This window comes from Protomyctophum parallelum, assembly GCF_964188405.1.
Source record: "Protomyctophum parallelum genome assembly, chromosome: 4".
Classification (NCBI taxonomy): Eukaryota; Metazoa; Chordata; class Actinopteri; order Myctophiformes; family Myctophidae; genus Protomyctophum; species Protomyctophum parallelum.
The window spans coordinates 32,909,230-32,921,729 of NC_139700.1; the positions used below are offsets into that span (position 1 = coordinate 32,909,230).

The window sequence follows — 12,500 nt, forward strand, 5'->3', positions numbered from 1 at the left end:
AGCTCCTTCTGGTCACCTCTGAACTTTAACCCCGCACCCACGCAGACCGCAGCTCCCGTGGAGAAGCCGGTTCGTAGCAACAGCACCAGTAGCAGCAGCAGCTGCAGCAGCAGTAGCTACGATTGGCACCAGTCGGCGGTAGCCAAGACGCTACAGCAGCACGCCTCCCACGGCCGCCTCCCGGCTCACTCCGAACCCAGTCTCTTCAGCACGGTCCAGCTCCACCGGCAGAACCCCAGACTGTTCGGCTCCATCTTCACCGGGGCGAGCAAGTTCCGCTGCAAGGGCTGCAGTGCCGCCTACGACACCCTGGTGGAACTGACAGTGCACATGAATGACACCGGTCACTACCGCGACGACAACCACGACAGGGCTGGGAGCGGCGGGAAGAGATGGTCCAAGCCCCGCAAGCGGTCACTGATGGAAATGGAAGGGAAGGAAGACGCCCAGAAGGTTCTGAAATGCATGTACTGCGGACACTCCTTTGAGTCCCTCCAGGATCTCAGCGTCCACATGATCAAGACCAAACACTACCAGAAAGTGCCTCTGAAGGAGCCCGTGGCTCCTGTGGCAGTCAAAGCGATATCTTCTAGGAAACGGGGCTTCGTGGGTTTGGACCTCGCCGCCTCTCCGCACTCTAGAGAAGGGACCCCCAAATCCAAGCTCTCGCACTCGGACACAAGTGACGCCTCACGGAAGAGCCCCTTCAGCCCATACGCTGCCCCTAATAACCGATATGGCCACCAGAACGGCAGCAGCTACGCTTGGCAATTCGAGTCCAACAAAGCACAGATCCTCAAGTGCATGGAGTGCGGGAGCTCCCACAATACACTGCAGGAGCTGAGGACGCACATGATGGTGACAGGCCACTTCCTGCGGGTGACCAGCTCTGTGGGGAAGAGGATCCGGCCGCTCCCCGAGGCCACCTGCCCAAGCCCCGCGAGGGTGGCTACTCCCACCGAGGAGAGGGTGCAGTCAGTCCCACTCGCTCCCTCCAACTTCTCCCCTCCGCCCCCGCCCATCACTGCGACTCCCCCAGCCTCCTCCCCTCCCCTCCGAGAGATCAAGAAGGAGGAGGTGGAGGAGGTGTGCACCATGGAGGAGACGATCAAAAGTGAAAAGCAGGCGCCCGACGTCCAAGGCACGGAGGAAGACGAAGAGAAGGAGGAAAAATTTGACACTTCCAAGTATAACTATCTGACTGAAGAGGACCTGAAGGAGAGCCCCAAGGGAGGCCTGGACATCCTCAAGTCTTTGGAGAACACTGTGACGTCGGCCATCAGCAAGGCTCAGAGTGGGAACCCCAGCTGGGGGGGCTACCCCAGCATCCATGCTGCTTACCAGTTTCCCAACGCCCTGAAGCTCTCCCATGTCGGCTCGGAGAAGAATTCCCCGATCAAGTTCATGTTTTCCGGGGCCGACATTTCCCTCTCCTCCCTTTGCAAGAACCAGCCTCTCATCTCCCCGCCCCTCACCCAGTCCTCCCCCCTCCCCAGCAACAACTTCCAGGCCATGGAGGAGCTGGTGAAGAAGGTGACCGAGAAAGTAGCCAAAGTGGAGCAGAGCGTGAGGCAGCGGTCTCCCAAGAGGGAGCCGCGTCTCTCGCCCTGCACTAGCGAGGCTGGCGAATCCGTCAAGGGAGGAGCCGACTCGCCTCGGGAGTGGAGGGCCGTAACCCCGGCCAACAGTGACAAAGGCAGCCACGGTGACAGGTCGTCCCCTGCGACAGAGCCCAAGAGAGAGTCCGGCGTCAAATCCCCGCTGGCCTCTGCTCTGAGCTGCAGCACCGCCATCATCACGGGCCACCTGCCTCCAGAGCAGCCTTTCGTCAACCCCCTAAGTGCTCTTCAGTCAGTGATGAACATCCACCTTGGGAAGGCTGCAAAGCCGTCCCTGCCAAACCAAGATCCCCTGAGCCTCCTTTCCAGGCTGAGCCAGAGCATGGGCGAGAGAGCCGCTGTGGCCGCCCCACCTGCACAGACCAAAAAGCCGGAGCCTAAAGCGGACCGTGGCTTCTGCCAGCCCAGCGATGACCAACCCATGGACCTGACAAAAGGGAAGAGTGACAGACGAGGCTCTGTGGGCTCTGCTCCCCTGACCCCCTCATCCACAGCATCATCTGTCTCTCCCTCCGCTCTCATCACCCCTGCAAAGCTGACAGTGGTGTCGCCCTACACGTCCAGCAGCCCCCTCCACGAGAACGCCTTGTCCGACATATCAGACATGCTGCGGAATTTGACGCAGTCTCACCACGTGCCCAAGCCACCCCAGCGGTCCCGTATCGCGGACAGGGCAGAGGTGGTGGGCTCTACCCCGGACGAGGCGGAAGGGTCTCTTCATGGTCACAAGCGCAAGGGCCGTCATTCCAACTGGAATCCCCAGCACCTGCTCCTACTGCAGGCCCAGTTCGCCAGCGGTCTACGGCAGACATCTGATGGGAAGTACATCATCAATGACCTCAGCCCGCAGGAGAGAATGCACGTGTCCCATTTCACTGGCCTATCAATGACCACCATCAGCCACTGGCTGGCTAACGTCAAATACCAACTGAGGCGTACCGGCAGAACCAAATTCCTGAAGAACTTGGATTCGGGCCAGCCAGTGTTCTACTGCAGTGACTGTGCCTCGCAGATCAGAACCCCAGCTGCCTATATCTGCCACCTGGAAGCCCACCTGGGTTTCAGAATTAGGGACTTGGCCAAACTGTCCCCCAAACAGACTGTTAGAGACTCTAAGACTCTGACGGAGAAGCTAGTGCCCCTGGACTCTTTCCTGTCGCCACAGTCACAAGATGACGGCAGCGGGCCGGTGTACCGCTGTCAGCTCTGTGTCCGTAAATTTGCCAGCAAGCACGCCATCAAGCTGCACCTCAGCAAGAGCCATGGGAAGTCCCCAGAGGACCATCTGCTGTATGTGAGTGAGGTGGAGAAACACTAAGGGACTCTCAGCAATGGACATACTGGAAAACACATGTAGAATGGCTGAGTCCACAACTAAATCAAAAAAGGAAAACGGACCCTATTTAAAAAGTGTGAAAATGCACAAAGATGCCATGAACTATTGTCAACATTTGTCAGCACAAGGTGGTTCCTATGAAAGTGTCTGTTTTTTCTGCATTTCAAAACTCCTTAATTTCAACATATAAGTCAAAGATAATTAAATTTATTAAGGGATAGTTCACCAGAAAAAGTAATGTTTGTTTTCTATCCTTACTATGTATGCCAATAGTAAGTAAAGACAGAGCCGAACCATGATTCTGGTTAATCTCTTTTGACAGAAAAAGGTATAGTAACTTGAAATGTATCTATACTGTTGTATTTATTTCCTATTTTGTGAATTTGGTTTTGATTTGCTTGTAGACTGCATGTTTGACAAGTTTTAACTGTTGTTTGTACAGTCCTGTCCAGATTTAAAAAAAACGCTGTTTGAAATTGTTCCAACTTTTTAACACTTAAAGAATAGCCAAATGCCTGGGTTTCCTAAGCATGATTTATACAAACAAGAATTGTCAATCTACAACCTTGGCTACTTTCGGTGCACGTCACAGCGCACAACCAAGTATAAATCATGTTTTAGAGGCGTCTGCCAAACAGCAAGACAATTCCATCACTTCTTTATATCATTATTTTCCCCCCTGTACAGGTTATTGACTTTCTTGCTGATTGTAAAAGTCGCCTCATTCCTTATCGTTGAGTCATGGGGCGCCCAACAACCAGGTCTGTGTACAAATGTAAATATAGTATATAAGCTTACCATTGCTGTTTAAATTATGCATACTTGTTATATTTCCTAATTTAAGAGGACAATGACTATCCACTGGTGCGGAGCCTTTGAAGAAGATAAAAATGACATTGTTTTGCACAATAGTTTTATAAATGTTATTTGATAAAATAAAAAAAATTACAGATATGTTAATGCCTTGTGCTTCTATGATTAAATTGACTTAATTGCTGCATAATGCTGTTGTGTTTTCTTTCATCTTGATGCAGCTGACACATTTAATTTGAACTAGTTCATTTTATTACATTACTATTATGGTATTATTTTTATTTTGTTCATAGTTTTTGCCTGTTATCCTTCATGAACTATGTTAACTACGTTATTTAATGCATGCAAGTCTAAAACTATATATATACAGATATATGCAGTGCCACCAGTTTGTCAGTCAGTATGTATCCTCATCCTCAGGGATATGTGTGTGGTGGTGGCCAGTAGTAAGTACATTTACTAGTGTAGATAGTACTGTAGCACTATCATTTCAAATAGAAATAATATTGTACTTACAATAATATAATATGGGTAATAATAATAATAATATATTATGAATCACCCACTTAAGCCCTATTTAAAATATAGTGAAACAGATCTGCAATTTTCGCTATTAAAAAAACAACTTTTCTTTTTATGTTTACAAATTTCAGCAATGAATGGCCTATTCAAAAAAAAAAAAAAACTTTGTACTATTGAATACTTTGTGTACTTGGGAGTATATACTTTTTGTCCACTGGTGGCTGGTGCTGTGTGGTGGAGGACTCAGCGGCGGGGAGCACTGCTTTCTCGGCTCCTTATTGCGTCTTGCCCGGGTGTTGAGGTGTCTGTCTGGCAGGTGGTGTGTGCTGCATGTAAAACCACCAGATGTTTCTGCAACGAGCCACTGGAGGAGGAGGAGTAGTGAGGAGGTGGAGGCTGCAACAGCAGGCACAGTGAGCTGATTACCATGGGGGCTTGGATGCCATCAGGAGCCCTGGGCACACGCAGCAGATCTGGCACACACCTGGATGCCAAGACTGTCCCCTGGAAAAAATAATACTAAAAAGCAGATCCTATATGTGTGCGTTGAGAGGAACTGACAGGAGAAACGCATAGACAGGTGCACTGTCTCCCCCCTCCTCCCCAAAGCAGGCGTTTTGGATCTTAACGACGTTACTGGCAAAGCGGTGACGGATCAGGCCCGACATGTCGCGGGCTCGGTGCCACGTTGGAAATGAGAAATTCTCCCATCCATTTAAATTTAATGAGAAATATACAGTATTTGGGTTTTCTGAGAATCCATGTGTGGGGGCCACCTCGTCGCACACGCGAACAACACAGACACATTCGTGCACGCACGCAAGCCCGGCCATGCTGCATCGCAAACTGAAAATAACTGATTTTCAACTGAATGTGTTTATACGAAGTAAAATCTAGCCCCGATACGTTCCCTCAGTCCCTACGCTCATTCTGTAGCTCCGAGATTAGGCCACGAACCCAAGCCCTCCCATTGCGTTTCAGAAACGGCGCATGGTTTCCACAATTTACGCTGCTTACCCTTTTCTGCAGATTGTATCCAAAAAGTTAAGGTCTTTTAATGAGCTAAACTAAATTTCATTTAGGAACGGCCAAGAAAATCCAAGTTGCGGCATCAAACGAGCGTTTAAATCGCTTGTTTAGTCAGCCTCTTCCTTGTTTTTCAAGGAACTTGAAAAGCTTTAGTGCCTCCCCAGTGCCTCCGCTGGTTGAATGTGGAATTATTTTTCCAACTGACTTCAGTTCAGTCGACATGGCTAAGTAAAATCCTGAAAGCCTACGGTTCATTTTGTAGTTTTCCATTTCGGGTTAAAACCTACAGCAAATTAAAAACATGGCAGGTGGTTATAAGCAACACAGCTGCAGGTAATGAAATTCATAGATGTGTTAGGTGTGACCACCAGAGCTATGGTCAAGTACACTAGCTGGTCAATGCCTGCACATTGACACAGCCAAATCTAATACTTTTACACCCCTTATTTATTTGATTAGCTCGAGCTGCGTTGCTTACGTCACAGTGTACTATAAGGTCAGCCTTATGCAGCCTGCTCTAGTCTTTAACCTGAACTGGATAACAAACTATACAACCGGCCTAAAGAGCTTAATTCTCCTAATCTCCTTTAATGTAACTCAGAGTAGAAAATGGAACCAAATGTATTTGCTTTCATTTGCACACACAGAGTTACATTAACAGAATATATTACTGTATAGCTGAAGATCAGTGATTGCTTGTCGGGCACAAAGGTATAAAATTATCCCTACTTGACACATTGTGAATAGTACACCTCTGTCTGTCTAGGGACACCATGTTCTTTCAGTTTGATGTTCCTGGGAGCTGCGGGCCTGTCATGACTGACTGACTGAGCGACATGGGCATGTTGGAAGTTGTCTGGTTACTACGGCAACGGCCATTCGCCCAGCCTCTCTAACCCGGCTCGCTCGCTCACTCAAACGGAGGACAGCTCGAGAGCCGCACACCCATTTACTCCCTTAAATCTCATCATCTCGCTTCAGTTCCTCCCACCCGGGGAACAGATTAATTAACACACACACACACACTGTGTCCTGACCCCGTCTTCTCGCACAAACTCATTACCGCCTCAGACTCGCTTGCGGCCCCTCTGACGTTTAGGATACATTGGGCTCAACGTTGCAGGAGGACCCAGTGATGACTCACGTCAGACAAGCTGAATAAAAAGGCCTTAACAAAGAATGATAATTGAAAGATGGGACGCAGGCCAGTGGCCATTGATAATGTAAATGAAATGGGCCCGAGCTGCTATTCAAAACGCATCATGACTTTAACAACTTATTTTGTCCTTGCGTACAGCCAGTGTTTGGCAAGATAGGCTACAGTACCACTTTAAATGTAGCTCTGGTCCATAGCTCTAATGCCGTCGCATTTAACGGCAGCAAGAGCAGTAAGGCTATGGACCAGAGCTACTTTAAATATAGCTAGCTAGTTACCATAAGAAAATAAATGGGACACCACTAAAAACTCACTACAAGTTACTATAAGTATCTAGCTACTTTGTATCTAATGGACAGTATAGTTGGTAATGTAAGTGGCTGAAGACACATTATGACACGAGAATGAATAAAACATATAGGACTGTAAAAGCTACAAATGGAGATGGAGAATTCACTGTTGTGAATTCACCTGTATGGTGAAAAATTAAGAATTAAAACACCTTTATCCACTTGTGTAGTAGGCTACTACAGTAGGCTTACAGCATTGCACTTTGGACAGGAGACAATGCTTTAAGCTCTCTGCGCAGGACATTTTGAAAGCATGGTTTATAGCAGAGATGTACTCGGGGCAACGATGGTTGGGGGGGGGGGGGGGGGGGAGTGTTAATGAGATGGTTGACACTTTGGGGGTTAATGAGGGGCTGGAGCTGGAGGGAGAGACCTAAATGATTGGACTTCTGCTTGGATGAGCATTATGGTGACTGCTGGAGGAGAGTGGTATTAAAGGCCGCCACACAGTAAAATTACAGGGTGTTAATTGAACTCCGAAAAGTGTAAAGAATTGACCCGTAACGCTGCAGGATCTCGCTGACAATTATAATATAAAAATAATATGAACTCCTCCCTTATAAGACAATGAGCATTAGATATCTCTGCTGTCTGGAAGAAGCACCTAACTCCAAAATGTTCATTTTTCAGGAAATGAAAAAACATCCAGTTCAAGTTAGGAGTTTTTTGTCCAAGCGCTTTTTAATACCAACACAGATAGGAAGGGTGTTCAATAGCATTGATTTATGAGAGGGAAAAAAATCCAAAACCACAAAAATAGAGTTAGGTGGTTTCTTCCAGACAGAAACGATTATGTTCTCCTTTGTTCTTTTGACCAGAGTAGCCTTGAGATCGAGTTAGTCATACTGTAGATACAATTGAATACAATTAAATAAATCAAAGAAAGACACTCTCTGACTTGAATTAAATGTGCTGTAAGTTAATCTATTTAAGTTATTTAGTTATATAAAAAAGAAAAAAGAGGTAAGCGCTATATTCAGATAGTAATCATTTGATAAGGCCCTATCTTGCACGCCGCCTTACCCCTTATGCCTAAACTTTGTATATATATCTTTTACTATTTTGAAAATCATTTTTTAATTGTTCATAAAGCCGATCTACATCGACACACTGAGCTTGTAGATCGACTATTTTAACTATTTTAATATTAATATTACCAGTAAAGCCCTAAGGGTGACGTAGCGTGCACGCATTGGAGGTTTGAGGTCAATGTAGAGTTGCTGGCCGGCTCCATATATGCAGATCTAGGTGATGATCCAGTCTTCTCCATGTACGGTTTTCCAGGGTTAGATGAGGTCAGTGTCTATGGCGTGATGTTACGAGGCTTGACCATGGCCATATATTGACATTCCCATATATTGCCCCTGGCAATGTCGTCTATGTCGCGACTACATCGGCCTATGCCCGCATATATGGAGATCCCTGATGATGTCACAAGGCATGACCATATGAGGGGTGGGGTGACTAACGGACAGACTAATGGACTGACGGGAAATGCACATTTTCGTAGTAAATGTGGTCGCAAAACATGCCTAAAACGTTTAAGGATAATAAGGGATAAGGCGGCAAGATATGGCCTTATAGTGTATGTTCACTGTTCAGTGGTGAGGGGTCTCCCCATCTCTCTAGCTCTTTAGTGAACAAAAAATACATTTTCAGGTGGGACACCTGCATGTCATCTAGTCAACAGAGAGAACTCATTTAGCTTCAATCACGTCCTGTATATCCTGCATTCTCTCCTGATTGGATGACATTGGTATCCTGACCTGAACATGTTTTCTGTTCAGAGCATGGATCGACAGGAAAGGCCGACCCTGTCAAACTGAACAAACACTGTTGCAAGTATTACTATGGAATATAACAAAACTATAGCGCTTATACATTTAACACTCAGGATATTATTGTGAATGCACCTAAAACAATGTCGCCATGCAGTGAAGGAGACGGAGTGGGGGAATGGGAGCGGATTGGATAGGACGACAAAATGAGTCCCCCCCCCCCGCCTTCCCCACACACACTCCTCCACTCCACAGATCTCCCATCAGCCCTTGTCATCCCTCTAATGAATATCAGTTAAATTGCTCTGTGGATCCAACGACTTTGGATGTCAATGTGATTTGTGTGAGTGTGTCGGACGGCGCGGCGGCGCCCAGCCTGACAGAGTGATGAGCATCAGACCCATCAGACCAATCACACAGGAGACACTGACAGCACACACAGACGCACGTCGCACACACACACACACACACACACACACACACACACACACACACAAAGCTGTTTGTTTAGGAAAAGAAAATGGCTGCCAAAATACACACAGAAAACCCCCTCAGTGTTGATTTAAAGGGAAACATTGGCATTTTTCCTAGCCTGAACCCTATTGTTTTGATGTGAGATCAATAATAGTGTGGAAAAATAAAAAGTGAAACGTTGTTTTGATGTTTTGCATGTGTACGGATGGAGTCATTATATGTGTTGAAATACAAAAATGTATACATTATCCTTTCTCCCTCACTATATTATTGATCTTTACACGATAGGATTTACATTCAAAATCGGTTACGTTTCTGTTTAAACTTGAGGACATGAGCAACTCAAAAGAAGTAGAAAAAAATAAAATAATGGAAACTATGTGTGCTATGTATGAACTGTATGTCCACCATTCCGAAAATAAAACTGAACTGAACTGAACTGAACTTGGTTTGGAAAATACATCAATTCTGAATTCACATTTTCAGTAGTAGTGTAATAAAAAAATAAAAAAACGAAATTGTCTAGCAATAAGTTGAAGCTTCGGAAATACACTTAGGATTCATATACATCAAAGCAATACATTGAGGAGAACAAAGCAGATTGGCTTTCTGTGACAATCTGAGTGATTGTTCTGATCATCAGCCGTGTCACATCCTACAAATGACCTTTGGGTTTCTTGGAAGCCTCGCGTGCTTCCCTGGAAGTGTTTGTCTGTGTGCTGCTTCCATACCGGGGGTGACGCGATGTCCTCTGACAGGCGCACAGGAGTCAAGGGTGGCACAAACCTTTGACCTGGGTAATACTGTATAGTTCTGTGACAATCGATGGTCCAATAGCCTGGAAAAAAATATCTGTTTTGTATACGTATGCAATTGGACTTTGAGTTTATACCAAGGTTCAAGATGGTTCAAATGTGTTTTGTTTCATCATGAGTGTAGCAGGGCTATTATGAAGTAGTATTTAGGACATGAATGTAGTCATTGTTTTATGTGTCAAGTCTATTCAACATTGAAACAAATATATTCAAGTTAAAATACAAAACAGAAGAGTAATTGCAACTGCAAGGTCGCATTTACTATGAAATTGTGCATTTCCCGTCAGTTGTTTGGTTGGTCACCCCAGGCATGACCATATATGGTCGTGACATGAATATCCATCCCTGATGGAGATCCCATACAGTATATGATATCCCATATATTATAATATTAGGACTAAAGAAAAATGCCCTCACACAAGGCACAAACCACAAAGAGGCAGAAATGGCACTCCGAAAGTGTTTCACTGGTGCTCGTGATAGGGGTGGGAAAAGAGCTAGAGCTCAGAGAGCACTTCCAGTGGATGAATCTGATACACAACTCCCTGCCCTGTGACTGTCCATTGAGCCTTTCCATTTTTAATTCAGTGAAAAAAAGAAACTTGTTATATGGACAATGGAAGACTTTTATTACTACTTTATTACTACTTTTTACCATTTTTATCCTTATGATTCTGCATGATTTTACATTTTAGGGAATTGTATTTTTAGTATATTACAATAAACTTTGTCAACAAATATATTGTCTATTTTCATCCTGCTAAAAAGCCATGTTAAATGTTCCCAATTATTATTTGCTGTGTGTTTAAGGCCCAGGTAGAACCCACTTAAAGCCCACGTGGGCATCCCAGTTAAGACCCACTTGGGTCCCACATAAAATTGCCTAGTTGGGGCCCACCTAGGGCCCAGGTAGCACCCACTTAAAACCCACATGGGCAACCCAGGTGAGAACCATCTGGTGCCCGCTGACATTTCTATATGGGTCCCATATGGTTATCCCACCTGGCTCCCACATAGGTAGCCCACCTCTAAACCACATGGGACCCACGTTGGCGTGCTGGCTGGTTATACACAGCACAATTAAAGAAAAATCAAAGTTTTGTCCATTGTCCTATAGCGCCTGACCTGGAATTGCTTAATTTTAGAGGCACAAAGGTCAAATGCAAGAGCATCAAGGCAGGCCATCAAACAAAACTATAATTGAATAAGTCAATTGAAATAATTAATGTGTGACAGATTATTTTATTTCACAAAATAAAGGTAGTTTGGGTTATTGTTTTCCATATAGTGTCATATTACAGGAGAGAGGCAGAGGAGAACATGTTACAATGAGCTAGCTGGGACAGTGTGTGCGGGGTGTAGCCTCAGAGCAAATTATTTGTTGACGGTCGTGGAAAAAGTACTGACATTTTTGAGCAGTGCCTCCAATGAACAGCTATGTGTGTCTGTCCCTATGTATATGTATGTGTCTGTCCGTTTGAGTACAGCAATACCGCTGGGTGACCTAAAGTGGCACTGTTGAGCAGCCTAAAGGGCTACAGTACAGCTGTTGAGCTTCACACTGACCACTATAACTATGACACTAGCACAGTACTGTACATAATATAGTACACACACAGCCTGCACTGCTCAGTTCACAAATATTCTGTTACAATATTCTGTTAAAAAGTGCAAAAGTAGAAAGTACTAATTATGCAGAATGTCCCAATTCACAAGTTTAATCTATATTTTGTATAAAAAGAAATCTACAAAGTAACTATAACTAAAGTTTTCCAAAATGGTAGTGGAGTAGAAGTATACAATATTTGTCTCTGAGATGTAGTGAAGTATAAGTAAAAGTACTGAAAACTGGAAATACCCCAGTAAAGTAAAAGTACCCCAAAATTGTACAGTACTTAAGTAAATGTATTAGTTTTTTGACGGGCATGGGCCAAACTGGCCTCCATGAAACTCCTCCCCTGTGTCTGTGTGTGTTAAGGTGCCTGAAACTGTGTGTTAAATATGTTTACCCCTAGGTTATCAACATCAAACTGTGTGTTAAGTGCTTCCCCCTAGGTTATCAACATCTAAACTGTGTGTTAAGTGTTTACCCCTAGGTTATCAACATCAAACTGTGTGTTAAGTGTTTACCCCTAGGTTATCAACATCAAACTGTGTGTTAAGTGCTTCCCCCTAGGTTATCAACATCAAACTGTGTGTTAAGTGTTTACCCTAGGTTATCAACATCTAAACTGTGTGTTAAGTGTTTACCCCTAGGTTATCAACATCAAACTGTGTGTTAAGTGTTTACCCCTAGGTTATCAACATCTAAACTGTGTGTTAAGTGTTTACCCCTAGGTTATCAACATCAAACTGTGTGTTAAGTGTTTACCCCTAGGTTATCAACATCAAACTGTGTGTTAAGTGTTTACCCCTAGGTTATCAACATCAAACTGTGTGTTAAGTGCTTCCCCCTAGGTTATCAACATCTAAACTGTGTGTTAAGTTCTTCCCCCTAGGTTATCAACATCTAAACTGTGTGTTAAGTTCTTCCCCCTAGGTTATCAACATCTAATGTAAACATGATGAGCATTCAGAAGCTGCCAAGATGACCGGTGGGGCGGTGCCA

The 12,500-nt window shown here is 44.9% G+C and overlaps 1 protein-coding gene across 1 annotated transcript in view; it reads left to right on the top strand.

The window, feature by feature from the left end:
* LOC310857789 (teashirt homolog 3-like) overlaps positions 1-3,949 on the top strand; it is a 31,210-nt gene extending 27,261 nt beyond the window's left edge. Inside the window, 3 exon segments of the mRNA XM_083763674.1 lie at positions 1-1,469; positions 1,471-1,490; positions 1,493-3,949. The exon segment at positions 1-1,469 is cut by the window's left edge and continues 377 nt beyond it. Coding sequence (XP_083619800.1) covers positions 1-1,469; positions 1,471-1,490; positions 1,493-2,937 — 2,934 coding nt within the window. The 3' untranslated portion in view covers positions 2,938-3,949.
* The last annotated feature ends 8,551 nt before the right edge of the window (positions 3,950-12,500 follow it).